Source organism: Stegostoma tigrinum, chromosome 17, assembly GCF_030684315.1.
Source record: "Stegostoma tigrinum isolate sSteTig4 chromosome 17, sSteTig4.hap1, whole genome shotgun sequence".
In the NCBI taxonomy this organism is placed as follows: domain Eukaryota; kingdom Metazoa; phylum Chordata; class Chondrichthyes; order Orectolobiformes; family Stegostomatidae; genus Stegostoma; species Stegostoma tigrinum.
In genome coordinates, this window is record NC_081370.1 from 36,866,654 (window position 1) to 36,888,371 (window position 21,718).

At 40.1% G+C, this 21,718-nt stretch overlaps 1 protein-coding gene across 4 annotated transcripts in view; it reads left to right on the top strand.

Moving 5' to 3' along the window:
- usp47 (ubiquitin specific peptidase 47) overlaps positions 1–21,718 on the top strand; it is a 196,946-nt gene that overhangs the window by 56,815 nt on the left and 118,413 nt on the right. Inside the window, exon 1 of one of the 4 annotated variants that reach the window (XM_048545667.1) lies at positions 20,741–21,142. The exons of the other annotated variants lie outside the window; for them this stretch is intronic. Coding sequence (XP_048401624.1) covers positions 21,068–21,142 — 75 coding nt within the window. The 5' untranslated portion in view covers positions 20,741–21,067. Of the gene's footprint in view, positions 1–20,740; positions 21,143–21,718 lie in introns of those variants that run through there. 4 annotated transcript variants of the gene reach the window in all.

Genomic DNA, 21,718 nt, shown 5'->3' on the forward strand with positions numbered 1-21,718 from the left:
GAAAAATTGGAAGAACTCATATTCCATCTTGGAACCCTACAACCCAATGGTCTCAATGTGGACTTTACAAGCTTCAAAATCTCCCCACCCTGACCTCATCTTAAGACCAGCACCCCCCCCTTCTTCACCCACCTCCTTTACCTGTCCATCTTCTCTCCACCTATCTGCTCTTCTATCCACCTTCTTTCATTGCCTCCCCCCTCTATTTATTTCAGAACCCCCTTCTTCTCCCCTGACCTCTGAAAAAGGGTCCAGACCTGAAACGTCAGCTTTCCTGCTCCTCTGTTGCTGCCTGACCTGCTGTGTTCGTCCAGCTCCACACCCCATCATTGTGAGAAGGTACTGTGTACCATTACAGCACTGATTACATTTAAACATTACAGCATTTTGGGATTTGCAGCTAATCATTTTTAATATTTAAGCTGGGAATTTTATGTTCTTGTTGGGGAAATAAGGGCTGTTAAGTAGCCCAAATTTGGTCAGTGCTGTATTTATTCTGCAGATGTTTCTTAAAGCTGGGATTAGCGATAGGACACCAAAATTTGCCTTGTGTACAGCAATTTCAATGTTCCTTGTATTTTTTTGAAATGTTAAAGATTGTTGGAACATAATTTCAGCTCCCACTGTTGTAGTGATTTACTGCAAAATTTTTTTTCAGAAAGTGGCAATGTTTAATGTGAGCACTGGGGAATTGAAGCCATTGGATGGGTGCCATGTGATTGTCATTTGGTGGAACTGCTGCTTAATGGAATCACTACTTCCAGAATTGTTGATATTTTCTTTCAAGTTGTAAGATTACATACCAATATAACATTTGAATTCTTCATGTGGAAATTTTAAGTATTGGTAAAGTGATAAATATGCCACTTGCACATCACCGGCTTTTATCATTACTGTAGCAATTGCCTAGGTCCTAAACTCTAGGTTCTGTTCGTAAATCTCTTTCTGCCCCTTTCCCCTCCTTTTAAAATGCTCCTTAAAACCAACTTATTTTACTGAGCTTTTAGTCATCTTCTCCTAATGTATAAAAGCGGAAAGAACTGTGGATGCTGTAAATTAGGAACAAAAACAGAAGTCGCTGGAAAAGCTCAGCAGGTCTTGGCAGCATCTGTGAAGGAAGAAGTCAGAGACCCACACTGTTAACTCTGACTTTTTTCTTCACAGATGCTGCCAGACCAGCTGAACTTTTCCAGCAACTTTTGTGTCTTATTCCTAATATATCTCTGTGATCAGTGTAAAATTGAGGCGTTTTAGAATATTTTACTTCTCTAACTGCTGTGGAAATGCCATTTGAAGGCTTGGTTGACACTTCTTTTAAAATTTCAATATGAGTGTTTGGCAACATACTGTCACTAGGGTTTTGTTTTATGCAATGTAATCTTCCTAATTTACCATTTTGCTTTTAGTAGAAAAGAGCACTGTTGGACATTTGCACAGTGTGATATATTTTTGGGCCATGGTGAAAAGCTTTGCCAAATGTGTTTCTGACTTGATGTACAGCTTGACATTTTTGCTGCTTGTAATCAGTGATTCAGTGCTGCGTTTGACGCAATCTGAAAGAGGTCTAAAGTTCCATAAGCTAATGATTACCTTAAGTTTCTTGTAATGAAAAAATTAAAGGGAATTTTTGTAAGACTTGTTTAAGTGATGTTGTAATGCAGTGTACCCAAAACAAGTTAGTTGTTTTAATGAGAGATAATGGGAACTGCAGATGCTGGAGATTCCAAGATAATAAAATGTGAGGCTGGATGAACACAGCAGGCCAAGCAGCATCTCAGGAGCACAAAAGCTGACGTTTCGGGCCTAGACCCTTCATCAGAGAGGGGGATGGGGGGAGGGAACTGGAATAAATAGGGAGAGAGGGGGAGGCGGACCTTTAATCTTGTATATAGTATTAAATCTTTCCATACACTCTTGCAATGTTAAACATGCTGTGCGTTACAGCAAAAGTCTTTAGGGCCAGTTGCATCTCTTTGTAGGGACTACTCATTTGTGCTTTTGATACAGTGTATTGTCTCCACTGCTTTGAGCAGGTGTGTTTTCTTGTTCTGAGTTATCTTGGTATTGTATGTAATAAGCTGTGGTAAATCTGCCTGTCAAATGAGTTAATCAAATAAAACTTATTAAAAATGAGTCGCAGATGATCGTGACCTGTTGGTTAGAAGATGGAGCACTTTCTAACAATGTGTAAATGATTTGGACAAGCTAATTGTGTGGACAAATTCATAGTGCATGCAGTATTGTTTGGATAAATGAGTTTATTCAATTTAATAGCAAAAGCAAGAAGGCAGATTATTAACTGGCTATAAATTGAGAGAGGGAAATGTGCAACAGGGCCTGTGTTTCCTTGTGTGCAAGTTGTAGGTAAGCATGTAAGTGCAGTAGGAGGTAAAGAAGACTGATGGTATGTTGGCTTTCATAGCAAGGGAATTTGTGTACAGGAGCAAGGATGTTTTCCTGCAACCATACAGGGTATTGATTAGACCACACCTGGAGCATTGTGTACAGTTTTAGTCTCCTCATTTAAGGGAGTGCAGCAAAGGTTTGTTAGACTAATGGCAAGTTTGTCATATGAGGAAATATTGAATCAGTTAGGATTATAATCGCGAGTTACAAAGAATGAGGGACTCTCATACAAACCTGTAAAATTCTAACAAGACTAGACAGGACAGGTGAAGGAAGGATTTCCCAAAGATACGTGATTATTTACATACAAGGAGAGGAAGATCAGGTTAGGGAGGCGGAGACAGGCTGGGCTGGTTTTGGGATGCAGTGGGGGGAGGGGGTGAGCGGGGCTGGTTTTCTGATGCAGTGGGGGGAGGGGATGAACTGGGCTGGTTTTGGGATGCGGTGGGGGAAGGGGAGATTTTGAAGCTTGTGAAGTCCACATTGATACCATTGGGCTGCAGGGTTCCCAAGCGCAATATGAGTTGCTGTTCCTGCAACCTTCGGGTAGCATCATTGTGGCACGCAGGAGGTCCATGATGGACATGTTGTCTAAAGAATGGGAGCGGGAGTTGAAGTGGTTCGCGACTGGGAGGTGCAGTTGTTTATTGCGAATCGAGCGGAGATGTTCTGCAAAGCGGTCCCCAAGCCTCTGTTTGGTTTCCCCAATGTAGAGGAAGCCACACCGGGCAATGCATGAGGTAAGTTGGCTTTGGTCTTGATGGCCACAAACAACTTGTGTTTTTAGGGTGATGGCTTGTTTTGGCACAAAATCTTGTAATCTGCTGTGAGTAAGAAGTGATGCTGTTGTACTGAACATTGAACTGAAGGGATCTGTCTCTACTGTTGGCTGCTCACTAGTTCTGGGCGGTGAGCCAAGTCACTAGGTCTGCTGATGACCTGGAGAGCTGAAACCATTTTTTTAGCATTAGGTTAGTCTACAAATACTGCCACCCAGATTTGTGAAAAGATCATTAAAATCTCACATATACAGAAGTGAAGAAGATATTGTCTGTTCTGTATCTGGTTGAAATTATGTTTGTAGTATTAAATGGGAGACCCTTATTTTAGTAGTGATTTGGGAGGATCGTAAGATAATGGAGCAGAATTAGGCCTTTCGGCATATCGTGCCGCCTCCTCCATTTGATCATGGCTGATATGTTTCTTGACTCCATTCTGTTGCCTTCTACCCGTAACCTTTGATTTCCTAACTAATCAAGAGCCTGTGTTAAGCACATTCAAAGACTTGGGTGCCACAGTTTCTGCAGCAATCAGTTCCACAGATTTGCTATCCTCTAGCTAAATTTGTCCTCTTCTCTGTTCTAAAGGGTCAACCCTTAACTTTTTTTAAATGAATTCATGGTTGTGGGTGTCAATGGCTGGACCAGCACTTATTGCCAAAAGTGCAGTTAAGACTTAACAGAACCAAGTTACATGTAGGCCAGACCAGGTAAGGATTGCAGATTTCCATCTCCAAAGGATGTTAGTGAAACTCGATGGCCTTCCCCCCGACAATTGGTAATGGTTTCGTGGTCACCATTGAACTCTTCCTGATTATTATTGAATTTCATCTGCCGTGTGGGATTCAAACCCTGGTCCCCTAAAGTTTACCTGGCACCACGGATTAATATCTAGTTCGGATTCCCCTACCCTGCTGCTTCTAAGGCCATGCGCTCGAGTTCTAGTCTCTCCCACTAGGAGAAATATCTTCACCTTCATCACTTTATCTCGGCTTCTCAGTATTCTGTAATCACCTCTCATCCTTCTAAACTCCATTGATTGCAGTCCAAGAGTCCTCAATCGCTCCTCACATGACTCTTCATCCCCGAGATCATTCTTGTAAACCTCCTCCAAGGTTAGACCTCTTTCCTTAGATAAAGCCCAAAAGTGATCAAAATATTCCAGATACAGACTGATTATAGCTTTAAGCTTTAGCCTCAGCAATGCATATCTGCTCTTGCATTCGTTTCAAGGGACTAGAATACAAACATTGTATTAGCCTTCCTAACTGCCAACTGAACCTGCATGTTAACCTTGAAAACATTGAATCCCTTTGTGCTTCAGATGTCTGCAGTCATTCCCCATCTATAAAATAGCCATACTTCTCTTTTCCCTACCAAAAGACATAACTTCTTACTTACCCACATATACCAATTCCACATATTTTCCCACTCAGCTAATGTATCCAAGTTCTTCTGCTGCCTCCCACTTCCTCAACACTACCTTTCCCTCCATCTGTCTTTTGTGTCATCTGCAAATGTAGCAACATTCCCACAATTCCTTGACGTGGATAGTTGATGTACAATATGAATAGTTATGGACTTAACACTAACCCCTGCGGAACTCCAGCTACCATCCTGAAAAAGGCACCTTTATTCCCACTTGCTGCCTTTTGCGGGTGAGCCAGTCCTGTGTCTGTGCCGGTACCTCGCCCCTAACATCTTATTTTGTTTATCAGCCTCCTGTGTAACACCTTGTTAAAAGCCTTCTGAACATCCAAATAGATTGCATTCACTGGCTTTCATTTGTTTGACTTGCTCGTTACCTCCTCGAATAATTCTAACAGATTTGTTAGGTATTATCTCTCGTGCTGACGGGAAACCGTGCTAACTTAGCTCTATTTGAGTATGCACCTCCCTGCGCTCTGCAATCTCATCCATAATGGACTCTCAAATCTTATCAACAGCCAAAGTCAGGCTAACCAGACAAAATCTGTTTCCTGCCTCCCCAAAGTAGGGGTGTTATGTTAGCCATTTTCCAGGCCTCTGGGACCCTCCTTGACTCCAGTGATTCTGGTCTGTTCCCCAGGGTTCAGGAGTCTAAAATCACAGGGCATAGTTTTAAGGTGAGAGGGGAAAAATATAAAAGGGACCTAAGGGGCAAGGTTTGACAGAGGGTGGTCTTTATGAGCTGCCAGAGGAAATGGTGGAGGCTGGCACAATTACAACATTTAAAAGACGTCTGCATGGTTATATGAATAGAAAGGGTTTAGAGAAATATGGGCCAAATGCTAGCAAATGGGACCAGGTTTACATAGGAAATTTGGTTGGCATGAACAAGTTGGACTGAAGGGTCTGTTTCTGTGCTGCGTGCCTCCATGACTCTGTGATTAATGCCTCCGCAATCTCTTCAGCCCTCGCCTTCGTTCATCCAGTCTGGGTGATTTATCCACCCTCAGACCTTTCAGCTTCCCTGGCATCTTCACTTCAGCAGCCACATCAGTCATCTCTGTCCCCTGACTCTCTTGAAGGTCTGGTGTGCTATTGGTGACTTGCAACTTAAAGACTGTTGCAAAATACCTATTCCATTCTTCAGCCATTTCATTGTTCATTACTGCTTCTCTGTCCTTGTTTTCTTGCGACCCAGTGTCCACTCTAGACTGTCTCTTGGCTTTGATATATCTTAAAAATATTCTCCTTTTATATTACTTTATAAAGGAGTAATAAAGTATATATATATATAGAATATAGAACATAGAACAATACAGTGCAGAACAGGCCCTTCAACCCTCGATGTTGTGCCAACCTGAGAACTAATCTAAGCCCATCCCCCTACACTATCCCATCATCAACCATCTGCTTATCCAAGGACTGTTTAAATGCCCCTAAAGTGTTTACTTTAATATTTCTTCTCGCTTATTGCTATTTTAGTTGTCCTGTGTTAATTTTTAAAGGCTTCCCAATCCTTCCTCTGCTGGTTAATGTTTCCCAATCATTGCGATTTGTTTAGGACCAGTGTTGGATAAGCACTGAAATAGAACACTGCAACACACAAGGAGACTGTTTAGCCTATCAAGTTGGTGTAGGTTCCCGAGAACAAATAATTTCATCCCATTCTGTCCCTACATGCTTGCAAAGTTTTATTCTTATACACTACAGCTGTCATTATGTTCAAGAAATAACAATGCCAAATTAGTTGTTTTCATGTTGGCATATTTTGAAATTGTGAAGAAGTGAATAATAGATCTACTCCAAAACCTTGGAATAACGGAAGTTGTGGGCGCAAGTTGTGTACTGTTATTTTTATGTAAAAACTATTCCAGTAATTGCTGAACTCCAGGTTTGTACTGGCATGTTATTACTTTGGTATTAAACAATGAACTAGTTATAAATAAAGTACTAAGTAGTGTACAGATTCTAACTGAAGCTTTATACATCAGCATCCCTTTTATGCAGCTTCTCTGAGATAGAAAGTTGTCCTTAAATTGCTGCACAGAACTGTGTAATCAAGCAGAACTTGAAACCAAACCAAAGGAGGTATTAGGAAATGACTAAACACTTGGTCAAAAAGGTTGGATTTAAGCAGGGTTTTAAATATATAGGACCTGTTGGAAGTTTAGTGACAGAATGTTGGAGCTTTGGGTTTGGACGGTTGACTTTACAGCCAAAAGTGTTTAGAGGAATATTTAGATTTACTAGAAATAGAAATATTCTAGCATTAAAGAACAAAGTTTCTTGAGGGTTTTACGGCTGGATGTCTGGTTGCAGATATTCTAAGGGACAAGATGAACAATGATTTCTAAAACCAGGGTAATGGTTTCGTTAGTGCATAATCAGAGGCTAACTGAGACAGGTGTCCTGGTGGAAGTAGACAGTCTTTGTGACAAAGTGATTGTAATGCTCGAAAGTTAGAGTGGGGTTGAATAGATTCCATAAACTGTCTGATAAACGGATTAACAAAGTCTGAGTTTTAAATGACAGGTGTATGTGCTTCAGGAATTCTGCTGTCATTTCATTCAACCAGCACCTCTCCATGAGCTGCAAGTTACCAATTTGAAACCCAATTATTAAATAGTTGAGAGATACTTCCTCCACAGCTCAATGCAAAAATGAGGAATTCTTGACATCAGTTCTCAATTTTATTAGTGAACCTTTTATGAGTGATATTTTATGGATAACCTTGGGTTCCTTGTCCAAAAGTAATTTATTTTGATGGTGTGTTCCAAATCACCTCTTCGTAAAGCTTTATTTTCTCCGTTTCTAGCTTAATCTCTGTGGAAATACTCTTGCCTGAGACGTGAATTTGTGGCCACAGGCTTAAGCTTTATTCCAAGCTGGCATTTCATTCTAGATCTCAGTGTCATCTTTTAGATGAAACATTAAACTGAGGCTCCTATACTGTAAAAGATTTCACAATACTATTGGACGAAAAGGAGGAGCATTCCTCTGGTATTCTAACCAATATTTATTCTAAGCACCAACAAAACTGATTATCTGTTCAATTTATCTTGTTTTGTGGGACTTTGAATAGTCCCAAAACATTACCTCTACTTTCTTACAGCATACGCTGCCAAACCTGAATTTTGCCAACAAGTTCTGTTTTTCCTCCAAAAATTACTTTTTTGGGGTGTGAAATGTCTTTGGAGATCCCAAGAACATAACTGTTACGTAAATGCAAGTTATTTGAATATCTGTCTAGGTCACTTCTGTGGTTTCAGTTGAAAACAGTAACTTGCATTTATATAATGATTTCAGAGTATGAACGTACTCCAAGATATTTAGATGTTTTAAAACAAAAGAAAATTATACTGAATCACAAAATGAAATATGGGGTGAGGTGTTGTAAAGCATGGCTGAATGGTTAGGTTTTAAAAAAGCATTGTAAAAACAAGCAGGGAGGTGAAGGATTTGAAAGTTGAAATTCTAGATTGAGAGGTTTAGACCGTGCCTACCCAAACATTTTGCGACTATAACACCATGGCTTGAAAATTATTGCAACCCTTTGGTGAGTAGAGTGAAGGGTGGGAGAATTGGAGATGTATGAGAGCAGGGGAGCAAGACCATCCATTGAAGTGCAGAGATTAGGACCCCAAAATTTCAACTTGCAATTTTTCTCTGGGTACAATTCCCCACTTTGGGAAACCTTGGTTTCTATGGCTAAAACCATATTACTGTAGATGAAGGAAAAGAGGTAATGTGCCGAAATGATTTAAGTAAGTGGAATGGAGGGGATGTGGGAAGGGGGCTGGTGAAGGGTACAGACAAAGGATATTGAGATTTTTGGCAAAGCTGAGTGCGCTATCAAAAATACATAGGACAGATGGCCTGCAGAAAATAAACATGAATACTACAAACAAGAAGTGAGTTTCTTGAACTGTAACGCAAACAGTTAATTTTCCATTAACTGCTGCTCTGCAATGAGGGCTTCTCATACAGTCTGACACGTGCATTTATGTTGACAATGAAAAATATTTTTGCAGTGTATTCATATTCATTGCGTTTAGGCATTTACCAACGTTTGAGGATAAAATTGAGCTGCAGCGCAAGTCATTGCTAGAACACTGACAAAAATAGAAATTACTGGAAATGTTTTAGCAGCGTCTGTGAAGAGAAATCTGAGATAACATTCGGGTCGGTGACCCTTCCTCAGTACAGGCAGCATCCACAGTTCTTTCGGTTTTCATTGGTGGAACAAATTTGGGTATGGAGTTCGCTTGTGGGTGTTTTGGGGCAATGGCCATGTCCCTATTTCTGAATCACGTGGCCAGGGTTCAAGTTTGAACCTGTACTAGAGGTGTTGAATAACAACTGAACAAGTTGATTAGAATATATCTACTTGTGTTTTTGTCGGAACTATAAGCCATGAAGTTTTCTCCCATTTAGTTTTAAAAAATCAATTGTGCAAATGCTAATCTGCTTTTCACTGTGTGCATAAGTGTGTTAGATTGTAGTTGAAGGGATTGCACTGTAGGAAAGGTTTTTTTCTCAGCTGTCGCATTGTGCTGTAATAAATTATTGATTTCAGTGCTAATTTTGTATGTATGGGGGAGAGAATTAGTGCTGACTGTTCATGTTTTCAGAGCAACGTCTTGGCACATGGCACCCTCTGATAAAGTGCATAATTTATAATTGCTTACAATGCAACTTGCAAGTTTGAATTTTAAAATGGACACTACAGCTTGTCCATGTGTGCTTCAGAAATTAGTGGAAAAGTGATCTAAATAGAGCCTGAATGGAAGACATGCTGAGTTTGGGCCTTTGAAAAAAAGTCTATGTTTTTGGCTCAGCTCGGACCAAAGGGCCTGAATTCAGCTGTCTGCAGGCCTGATTTTGAGATAGGGCTGTTGAGCTAGATAAACATAGCAGGCCAAGCAGCAGACTAGGAGCAGGTCGCTGACATTTCAGGCCTAAACCCTTAGGCCCGAAACATCAGCCTTCCTGCTGGAATAATGCTGCTTGGCCTGCTGTGTTCATCTAGCTCTACACCTCGTTATCTCGGATTCTCCAGCATCTGCAGTTCCTACTATGTCTGATTTCATCTGCTTTTGGAACGATCTTCAGCTTTTAGGCTTTTTTCATTTTGGGATGTTTGGAGAATGGATATCTGACTTAGGTTTGATGCTTGTATTAAATTTTGGATGTAACTATAATACTGCCTGGGTGATAGTCCTACCGTGTATTCCTAGTGGTAATGCAGTAGTTATGAAATTATAACTGCAAACTTTAAAATATTTATATTTAGTTGAAACTTTCCAAGTATACATTGAGAATGCTATAAATTTTATTGCTTTGTTCTAACAATTGTTTTAAGGGGTTTTTAATTTTGAATTTTTTTTCTCACATCCCTCTTTGCTCAGCGGTTGTGTTCTCTGATTCTCCTTCATTTGTTTTCAATTGTTTGTGAACAAATTTCAACTTGTTTGTTACTGATTTGTGATTATGCATCCCTTCTATTATGCTTTGAGGTAGTGACCCTTGGCTTTCTTGTCACTGTTAGCCAACAGAATCCTAGTGTTTTAAATGATCTCTCTCATTGTAACTCACAACCACCCAACTTCATTACTACTATGCTTGGGAGAAACCACAGATCTCCTGCTAAGTTAACTTTTACCCACCCGGAAGTATGACTGTGTATAGTGCTTTAATGCTGCAATACTGTAGCGGTTCCTTTGGTGAGCTCCCTGTTCCACTGCTATTTATTCTTAATGCTATTCCTGATTTACATTCTTTTTGGTCATTCCTCCCTGCGCAACATTTAACGGCAAGCCCTAAGTAAACCTCACTATTTGAGTGCATGCAATTATGTGAATTCTATTTTTGATTTTTCCTTCAGCTATCAGCTTTCTGAAGTGAATACTTTTCTGAGATTTGCCACACTTATTTCTGGCTACGAAATATTTATATTTAGGTTTTATTCTTTTAGGACTTAAAACAGAAATCATTGACCTTACTGTCCATATTTTTAGTTGAGCAATGTACAGAAATTCCATTCTAACATCTGCCTATCCCACAATTCATTCCAATAGATTATTTCAAGCCCGTAAAGTTCCCATTTATGTGGTATTTTGTATTGGTGAAACAAAGCTTTTGAAATTATTGTTTTACTTATTTTTCCTGGTGAAGGTAGACTTATTTTTAACGCATACTGATGTTTAGAGTTTATTGGTTAATTAGAATTATTGAAATACTAGTTGGAAAAGATCAAATGTATTTCCAAAGGACAAGCATATAATGTTAAGGAAATGTCTGCATTTTTACAAGTAGTGAGATTTATATTCTGGCGCATCAGTCATGTATGCATGCAATAACCCTGTTGTCTTTAGGACGTAACTTTTCACTAGATCTTAAGGTGCTGTTTTGGCTTTATCCACTAGTGTGGAAGCATCACAAAAATCAGTGGTTTTCAAACTTCAATTTGGGGAGTTTTTTTGAACAAGATTCAAATAGACCAGAAAATAAGAATCACTGGAGTGAGGAGGGACACTTAAGTTGGCACAGGTATAATAGTCAGAATGGCCTTCTGCACTGTAAAGTTCTCTAAACTTATGAATCCAGCCACTCCTCCACGCCTTTGGGATTCCTCTTCTTAGTAAAAACATCAACAGGCTGTTTTAAAACTCCTTTATTAGCATAAATTAGAGATCAGCAACCTTATGGAATGAGGAATTTCTTTGGCCTGCTTTCTTTTTGAATGTTTCCACTAACTTAGCAATCAAACTACTAGGTGCTAAATTATTCTTGAAATGGATAACAAATTGTTCCTCCTTTCATGTGAGTGTCATTGGCATGGACAACATATAGAATCAGAGAGTCATACGGCATGGAAACAGACCCTTCGGCCCAACTTGTCCCCATCAACCAGACATCTCATTCTGACTTGGTCGCATTTGCTAGTGTTTGGCTGATATCTGTTTAAACCCTTGCTATTCATTTACTCGTCCAGATGTCCTTTAAATGTTGTAACTGTACCCACCTCTACCACTTTCTCTTGACAAATCGTTCCATACAACCACTAGCCTCTCCGTGAAGAGGTTACCCCTCGGGTCCTTTTATAAACCTTTCCATTCTTATCTTAAGCCTATGCTGTCAAGTTTTGGACTCCCCTACTCTGGGGAAGAAAAGACCTTGACTATTTACCTCACCTGCTCTCCCCACCCCTCTCGTGACCATAAACCTTTATAAGCTCACCCCTCAGCCTGTGACGCTCCAGGGGAAAAAAGGGTCCAGCCTATTCAGCCTCTCACTGTAGCTCAGGCTCACCGGCCCTCGCATCATCCTTTTAAATTTTTTCTGCATCCTCTTAACTTTAACAACATCCTACCTATAGAAGTGACCACAATTGTATGCTGTATTCTAAAAGTGGCCTCACCAGATGTCCTGACTCCTATACTCAACGTTCTGATCAATGAAGCATTGCAAATGCTGCCATAGCTACTCTCTCTACCTGTGACTCCACTTTCAAGAAACTATGCATCGGCATCTCCAGATCCCTTTGTTTGGTAACGCTCGCCAGGATCCTGCCATTAAGTATATAAGTTTTACCCTGGCTTGCCTTTCCAAAATTCAGAATCTCACATCAATCTAAGTTAAACTCCATCGGCTACTGCTCACCATATTGGCTCATCTGGTCACCGTCCACTACACCCCCTATATTGGTGTTATCTGCACACTTACTGACCATACCTCCTATATTCACATCCAAATTATTTATATATATGATGAAAGGCACTGAATCCAGTACTGTAGATCACAAGCCTTCAGTCTGAAAAGCAACCCTTTACCCCCTACCTTCAAGCCAATTTTGTATCCAGTTAACTAGCTCCCCCTGGATTCCTTGTGATCGTTACTAACCAGTCTGCCATGCAGAACCTTATCAAACACTTTGCTGAAGTCCGTATAGATATTGTCTACTGCAGGCTTCATCAATCGTCTTTGTCACCTTGTCAGAAAATCTCCAGTCAGGTGTGAGACATGATTTCCCATGCACAAAGCCATGTTGACTATCCCTAATCAGTCCTTGCCTTTACAAATGCATGTAAATCCTGTACCTCAGAACTCCCCCCCCCCCCCCCCCCCCCCCGGCCAAACCCCCTCAATAACTTAACCACCACTGATGTAAAGCTCACTGTATAATGGTTTTTCCTTATTGGCCATCTCTAAATGCCTTTGAACTGAGTTATTCCCTAAAGAACATTACTACTCTTGGCTAATTATTTCCTCTTTAAGATTGAACTGCCACTGTAGCTTCAGTCATTTGATTCCTTCATTCCCAGTTGCCTCAGATGTCAATCGCGACATAAACAACAATCAAAAAGCAATTCTTTGACATGGATAGATACTTTTAATATATTTTATTTTGGATCCTTATGGGCCAGTGTTTATGACGCAGGTCCTGCCCTTTTTGGTAAATCTCTGCAAATATGATCTTATTAAACGCCAGCTAGTATCCTAACATGCACAACCTGTATTTATCCATCACACTGAGATAACTTACGTATATTGGTTTTGTTCTTATTTAGTAATCCCTTTGTGGCCTTATTCTTCTATATCTCTGTAAACCCTTGTGGTCCTATAAGTTTTCAAACATCTCTGCATTTTTCCAAATCTTGTTCCTTGTATGTATTTCATTTCCATTCTTGGACTGGCCTTCAGCTAACTAAATTTTTGGCACTAGAATTTTTTTACCCTAAACCATCTACACTGTCTTGGCTTGGGCCTCACTCTGCTGAACGTTTTTGGCTATTCAGTAAGATCATAGCTGATCTGTTTACGTTTATACCCCTAATATCTCTGATACTGCTCAGGTAAGAAATCAATCTACTTCTACCTTTAAAAGACATTCAACAATGCTGTATGCGTTGCCTTTTGAGGTTTTCGCTGTACATCTTTCTCCAGCTGTGTCGCTGGGTCCCCACCCCTTTTTTTCTAAATTCTGGACTCCTCTTTTAAGGATGCAGGTTCTAATCCTCCTGGATCCACGACATGTCAAACTATTGTAGCACATCCAAACGTATCTCTACAGATTACTGCATATTTTCTTGGTAGTCTTGCAAAATCATCTCCTGGACCTGTTTTAAAAAAAGAGAACACAGTATCTAAAGGTCTTAATATTTTTGTTAGCGAAGCGAGTTGAATTTTAACTGTAAGAAGTTGTCTTTGAGAACTATCTACCTCTCCTTCTATCTCACTATCAGATAAGTCACTTTCCTAATTCTTCTAGCTACTTTGCATCCACCATTGAATTTTGGTTTTGGGCTTCACTGTGTAAAGACGGCAATGTCAGTACTCTACGGAAACAGGTCCTTCAGTCCAACTTGTCCATGCCAGCCAGATATCTTAAACAAATCTCGTCCCATTTGCTAGCATTTGGCTTATGTCCCTCTAAAACCCTTTCTATTCATGTACTCATCCAAATGCCTTAAATGTTGTATTTGTACCAGCCTCCTCTGGCAGCTCATTTCATACATGCACGCACCACCCTCTGCATGAAAACGTTGCCCCTTAGGCTTCTTTCTCCTCTCACCTTAAATATATGTCGTCTAGTTTTGGACACCCCTGCTCCAGGGAAAAGACCTATTCATGCCCCTCATGATTTTACAAACCTCTGGAAGATCACTCCTCAGTCTTTGATGCTCCTGAGAAAATAACCCCAGTCTATTCGGCCTCTCCCTGTAGTCCAAACCCTCCAAAGGTGGCAACATCCTTGTAAATCTTTTCTGAATTCTTTCAAGTTTCCCAATAACCTTCATATAGCAAAGAGTCCAGAACTGCATGCATTATTCCAATAGTGAGCTAATCAATGTCCTGTGCAGTCACAAATGACTTCCCAACTCCTGGATGCAATGCATTATATAATAAAGGCAAGTGTGCTAAACACTTTGCTAAATACTTACTACCTGTTCTTTCATTTTTGCCTGTGAAACTTGAAAATACTCTTGTGCTACCTTAGCACGTTCCTGTAAGTCTCTCGAAACATGGAACAGATAATTCAAAGTTGAGGATTGACCTTTTTGGTTGTAAACTTCTCCCTAATCAATTTTAATGGGCATCTAATCTCACGACCATAAATCAGTTCAAGCCCAGTAGAATCATTTATGGACTTTTACGTAACATGTAGTAAGTAATATAATCCTTTGTCCCAATCCTATGGATGTTAATGACAATATGCATTAAACGTGGCTTTGAGAGTCTGATGGTATCTCTCCAAATCTCGCCGTGTTCGCAGATGGTATGCAGTTGGCTCCAGTTGTTTTACACGCAAACTGCTAAAGATTTCCTGGAAAATATTAGACATAAAGTTAGAACCCTGATCAGATTGTATCTCAATTGGTACTCCATAACAAATAAAAACAAAAACTACGTCAACTTTTCCACTGCTCCCCTAGCTGTAATTGTCCATAGACGAATAGCATCTGGAAATTGGTTTGTCATAGATATGTAATGCTTTTGTTTTTGGTAGTGGTCCTACACAATTTACCAACACTCTGTGATAGCATCATACAGCACATCACTTAAATTGTTTTTCATAAACTGGTATGGGTCTTAAAAGTGCTGGTTTGATTACATGTTGAGGCTTTCCTGCCAACTGACGTGGGTGTTTTACAAACCTATACTACACTTTACCTTTGAATTATTGAGATTTCCCATTAACCCCTGCATCCTTTATTATAACTATGGGCTTAGTTGTTGTGATTGAAGGAAAAGGGGTTTTCTTCCCTTTAGGTAGAGATGCTTCATAGTGGTCATCCACCCTATCTACTACTTCTGCAAACTCAGCAGTGTTTACCTCTGGTTTCTTTTTTGTTACATCTAAAATCCATTCCATGCTGTTTTCCTGTTAAGTTTCCTTTTTGAAATTGAGTCTTAGAAACACCATTAAGTACCATGGATTTCCCTTGTCCTTCCAGCGTTCTGAATGAAACTGTCCCACTTGATAGAATAGATATACCACAGCTCCTAATTTCCACCTCCATCCACAGGACTTTCTCCAGTTCTCTCCATTGGGACTGTCTCCAACATGTGACATTTCCTGTTTCAACTGCACAACCTTAAGCTTATATTTAATGTCTGTCTGCTGGTGATTCCCCTTTGTAAAAGTATAGAGACTGGTGTTTTCATACACTTATGTTATTGATACTGCACCTAGACCTTCGTTACCTTTGCTTCAAAGAAACCCCTGATGTGCTCCCAAACTTTGACTCACTGGGGTGGCAAGTTGTAAATTGAGACCTGCCATTCCCCACTCTTTACAGAAGTTTAAAGATGTTATAAAGTAGGCAGAATTCTCCAATTTTCCTGACTTTTAGACGTAGGTTGACAGCATAATCATGGTTTCATATTTGACAAGAAATATTCTTTATTACAAATAAATAGATACCAACTACAGGTAAACAATTATGAACAGTTGACATATAACCTTACTAGTTAAGAGTAACACCTGACAAAATTCACCACGCACGCACGTGTGCATGCACGCCCAGACAGACTTAAAAAAATGTTATCAGTGCGGCAGGGGAAAGACTAGGGAAACAGTTCAGTGGTCTCTGTCTGCAGGGTTTGTTGAGATGATCACTGCTAATCAGGGCACTGCTGCTTGATCTTCCTTCTCCAGGTAGTTTCCCTTTTTTACAGGAGGCACAGGATGATTGGTTTATGCTTATGAATGTCCCCGAACTTACTAACTAAAAGACATGGCTTGCAATATCTGAAGAATCTAAATAGACTGGATATCAGGCTTGAGATGCTTTTTGTTTCAGAGCAAAAACAGCTCCTTTCCTCTGAGGTCTGATGGCTTTTGCTCCAACATTCACATCCCACACTGTTCACCTACCTGGGAGTCAGTCTTTTAGTTAGCAGACCACGTGGTCGTTTTCATTTTTGTGTGGACAAGTCACCAGTTATCAATTGGCTACATGTCAATAAATGTGGAGACGGAAAATCACAGCAGGTCAGACAGCATCCAAGAAGCAGGAAAATCAACGTTTTGGGCCGAATCCAGCTTTTCCAGCTCCACGTTTATTGACTATAGTTTCCAACATCTGCAGTCCTTACTGTCTCCAAATCAATTGGCTACTTGTTGCTGGCCAAATCTCCATTTGTGCACAATCGCCAAGCTCCAGCTTGTCTGTAGCTGGGCTTTAATTGTTGCTTGAACGAGCATTTGCAATAAGTGCCAGATAATTTGCTTTTAAACAGTGCACCAGTCCTGCTTTTTAAAATCCTATTTAAATCAACAATAGCAAATATAGAGAAATTAAAACAGAACAGAGAAATACCTTTACGTGGGGAATGCTGGGAATGGAACTTAAGGAGAGTGAAACTTGAGCAGTGTGTGGATAGGTTGGGACATTTTTCACTGGTGTGTAAGAGTTTGAGGGGCAACCTTTATAGAGGTTTATAAAATCATGAGGGGCATAAGTAAGGTGCGGGGTTTTCAAGACTGGGGCGAGAAGAGAAAAACTTTAAAAGGAGCAATTTTTTTATTCAGTGTGTGGTTCTTGGGTAGAATGAAGTTCTAGAGGATGTTTATGGTTACGGTGTTTAAAAGACTTTTGAATAAGTACATGAATGAAAGATGTTTGAAGGGATATGGGCTAAGTGCAGGCAGGTGTGACTAGTTTAGTTTGGGATTATGGTTGGCATGGACTGGTTGGACTGAAGGATTCTGTATGACTCTCTGACTCTGTAACTTAACTACTGCAGAGAGTATTTGCAACGAATGGCATAGATGGTTTTATTGAAAGCTAGATCATTACATAAGATAGAAAGCAAAAGGAGTTGGTGGAGCTTTGTCATAAAATCCCAGGATTACTACCCAGTGACTAGTGAGGCATACAAATGGCCTACAGGTAACTATGTTCCTATTATGTTTTTACTTTTATTTGATGGTAGAGGTCACAGAGCTGAGAGTTGTTGTGAAAGTAAGTTTCAAGCTTCTGTTTGTGTTACATTTAATGACAATGTGATAGTGGTGAGAAGGCTGGATACTGAGCTCAATGGTACGATTGAGTGAACTGGGATAAAATGGCTCTAATCTCCTCTTTTTGTCAACTCTTTGTAATTTCCTCAAGCCCCACTCCCGGCCATGGCTACCATCCTCTCTCAATTAGTAAATTGTCTTGGTGCAACAAAGCCATCTTTTCAGATTTTCCTCTCTAGCTTCTGTTTTAGTGTTGGATTCAGGATATGGCCCCTGCCTTTCTGTCCTATGCCCAAAATTTAGGCTTGGTTCCTCCATCCACATTTAGATATCAAAATGCTTTACTCAGTGTTAGTGTTGACATCTTGCTAGATAAACATGAATGAGCTCATGGTTTCAAAACGCTTGTATTTTTTAGCGGCTTTGCAGCCTTCAAGTTTGCCAAAATTATAAGTATAATTGAGAAAACAGTGACATTTATTACTACACGACATTCCAGAACTTGCAACATTTCTCTGTGTATAAACATGTTTCCTGATGTCCTCCTTTGGAACAACAATAAGTTGGCCAATGGATCTAATAGTCACTGAGTGGAGTTGCTGGCAGAGGGGCAACCTTGTTACCTTGTCAAGAATTGGCTCCAGATTCTGGACCAGGTGTTTTCTGCATCTAGCAAACTTTGTTTAAAGATTAATACGAAAGCACAATACTACAGATGCTGAAAATGTTGGAAGTACTCATCATGTTTGGCACCGTCTGTGCAGACCTTTTGAAAACTTGACCAACTTCTCACTTGACCTTTTACAAAGACAGTGACTGACTTGGGTTTTTTTTATTTTTCCACGGGATAAAGGCTTCAATAGTTACACTAGCATTCATTCTCCGGCCTAACTGACTATGAGAAAGTGGTAGTGAGCCACTGTTGCATGAGCAAGAATATGATAGTCATCTAATTGGCTTAGCACACCCGCAGTGCTATTTGGATGAGAGATCCAGGATTTTGAATCTGCTGAATGGATGATGTAGTTCCAAGTGAGGCTAATCTCTAACATGGAAGTGAGTGTGCATGAGAGTGGGCTCCAGTGTCTCTGATGTCTTTGTCAATCTGGTGGTACAGTTCATGGGTAGGGAAGGCACGATCAAAAGACGTTGTGAAGTGCTGCACAGTCTCTTATAAATGATTGCTTGCTGTCATCTTGTGCTATTGGTGGAGGAACTGAATGTTTTAAGATGGTGGAGGAGGCGCCAATCTAGTGGATTGCGTTGTCCAGGATAGTGGTGTTGGAACTGTAGCCAGGGGTGTTCCATCACAATCCTGACATGTGCCTTTATAGATAGTCAACAGCCTTTGGGGATGTTGGGCAAGTTACTCAGTGCAAAGTTCCCAGGCTCTGACTTGCTCTGATAGCTACAATATTTGTGACTGGTCTAGTCAAGTTTATGATCAATGGGTGTTGGGGATAGTTGGTGGGGTTTTAGTAATATCAGTTCCTTTGAATGCCAAGGATGAGCTGTTTAGATTCTATCTTGTTGGAGGTGCTCATTGCCTGGCATTTATGCTTCGGATCTTTCTTTAGCATTTATCAACCCAAGTATGAATGTTGTCCAAATGTTGCAGCAGATAGAAACTGTTTGCTTCAGCGTATTAGCAGTTCTGAATGATGTGTGCATTTCCACTTCTGTCTTTGTGATGGAGGAATTGTCCAGTACCTGCCATGAAAATCTCTTGCAGACCTTTCCTGGGGCTGTATTAATTGGCAGCCGACCACTACCATGATTAGCATAACAATGACTTGAAAGTTTACCCCTTGTTCCCGACTGACTTCAGTTGATGCCACACTCTATCAATTGCTACATTGTCAAGGGCAGTACACTCTTCAATTCTGAGAAAGTTTGGCTGTGCGTACAATTCATTCCAGAGCACAAGCCTTTAGTACTATTTCCAGAATTTTGTCAGGGCTCATAGTTGAAGAAGTGGACTGAAGACTAGCATCTCTGATGGGGACCTCAGGAGGAGGTCAACATGGATTATTCAGAAGGTGTCTCTAGTTGAAGATGGTTGATTCAACCTCGAGTTTTAAGCTCTGCTTTTGGATGATAGCTATGTTTAGGGAGATGCGCCCTGTGTTTGCTTAATTATCCACTATCATTTATAAGCCCATTAGCAAGACCATAGAACATTAATCTGATCTGTATTTAAGGAATCATTCTGTTTTGTAGCATATAGTTATATGGGCAGGTAATAAGATGCATTACAAATCCTGGTATTTGTCTTCACTGCAGTTGATTATTATTGCGTCGTGTAGGTTTTCTTTTCTAACACCTGTCTTTGTTATGACCAGTGTGTGTTCCACTCAAGTGATTTGTGATGATATTTTCATTTCTACTTAAATTACTGATATGATCCAAGGAAGTGCAACAAATTGTGATGAAACTCTAATGATATTTAGCCAGTGTACCTGAAATTGGATACATGCACACTACTGTTGCATCAGTTGTGCAGTAACTGAAAGGCAAAATTAATTAAGCCTGCGCCATTTCAATTGAAATAGAGGAGTGAAAACAACAACTATGTACTATTCATACAGAAATGTCCAACAGATAGTGAAAAATATAACCGATTTACGTACAGTTTATTTTCTGACGATATTGATTTGTGATAAATTTTGGCCTCTGTAGCCGAGTGTACCATTCACCCAACTCATGGCTGGCCTGTGCTTTTGAATGTTCGACGTCTATAACTAATGCATCTTGCGTGTCTCCCTTCTTTCCCTCCCAAGCTTTCACGACCACCCCTGCCATTTCTCTCCACCCCACCCAATGCACCCACTGCCTCCTTTCTGACTATATTAGTAATTCATGTCTGGTTGTAACCCACAATTTTATGACTTTGAGGCATGCTGTTATTTTAAGCTGGTGCTGACGTCTTACGCACTGCATCAGAGTTCTAAGGTTAGTTCCTCTTTTGTAAATAGCAGTATAAAAAAAGTGAGCAAACACTGAAACAGAAATTAGCTATGGTTCTTGTTTTGATTGGTTGTATGCAAATTAGCAGATTTCTATTGGTTGAGAGACAGGAAGTGGCCAAAGCAACAATTCATGGTATGAAACAAGGAAGTTAATTGAGTACATTGGTTTTAGTTTTCTTAAGGTGAACCAGTCTGGCAGCTGTTTCAGCTTACTGTTTATGATCTCCTACAAAGTTCTAGTATCGCTTCCCTTACCAGTGCTGCTGAAAAGGAAATGGATGTTCATTTACTTATTATGAAACGTTAAATGTAAAGGCTGTTTTGTGGCAATAACTCCCCCGTTTCTTCTTTACATTGATTCTGAAAATTATTACTGATGCCATCCAACTGTCGAGACTTTGTGACCTTCAGCAGCAATCAAGGCATTCTCTGTTGTGCAAAAGACTTGTAGGTCACAGTTTCTCTTACATTGGCAGTGTGGGAATCCATAAGGAAGCTCACTGTGTGGACTACTGATGTTCAAGATCTTTGGAGATGTTTTAATGTCATTCAGAATCAACCGAAAGAAGTGTCGTGTTCTGGATTCTCTGGTAAGTCTAAGGATTAGGAGGGAAAGTGAAGGGCAAAGGCCTGAAATGGTCCAGTTAAATTTGTATTTGGCCCACATTCTGACAGTTTTTTGTTCTGAACTTTTTAAAGAAAGATGTTCGTTGGATTCCATTTGGAATTAGTGATTTGTTGCATTTTAAAACTTCCCAGAAGTATTCAGCTGGATTTGCAAGGCGTCTAGACTGATGTTCTTTTATACATGGGAATCCAGAGTAAAGAGAGTAAAGAAAGTAAAGAGATTAAAATCTCTGTAGATCCATTTAGTATTAGGAAAGCTTAATTAAAACGGAAAATGAGTTAGACATTTTCATTAGACCAGAATTTCAATAAATTAGAAATGAACTGCTACGGTGTGCAAAGAGGCCCTTCGGCCCAACAAATCCACATGACCCTTACAGTATCCCACCCTGACCGATCCACCTATAACCCACCTAATCTACATACCCATGAACACTATGGAAAATTTTAGCATAGCCAATCCACCTGTCTTGCATATCGTTGGACTGTGGGAGGAAACTGGAGCACTGGAGGAAACCCATGCAGACGGATGGAGAGTG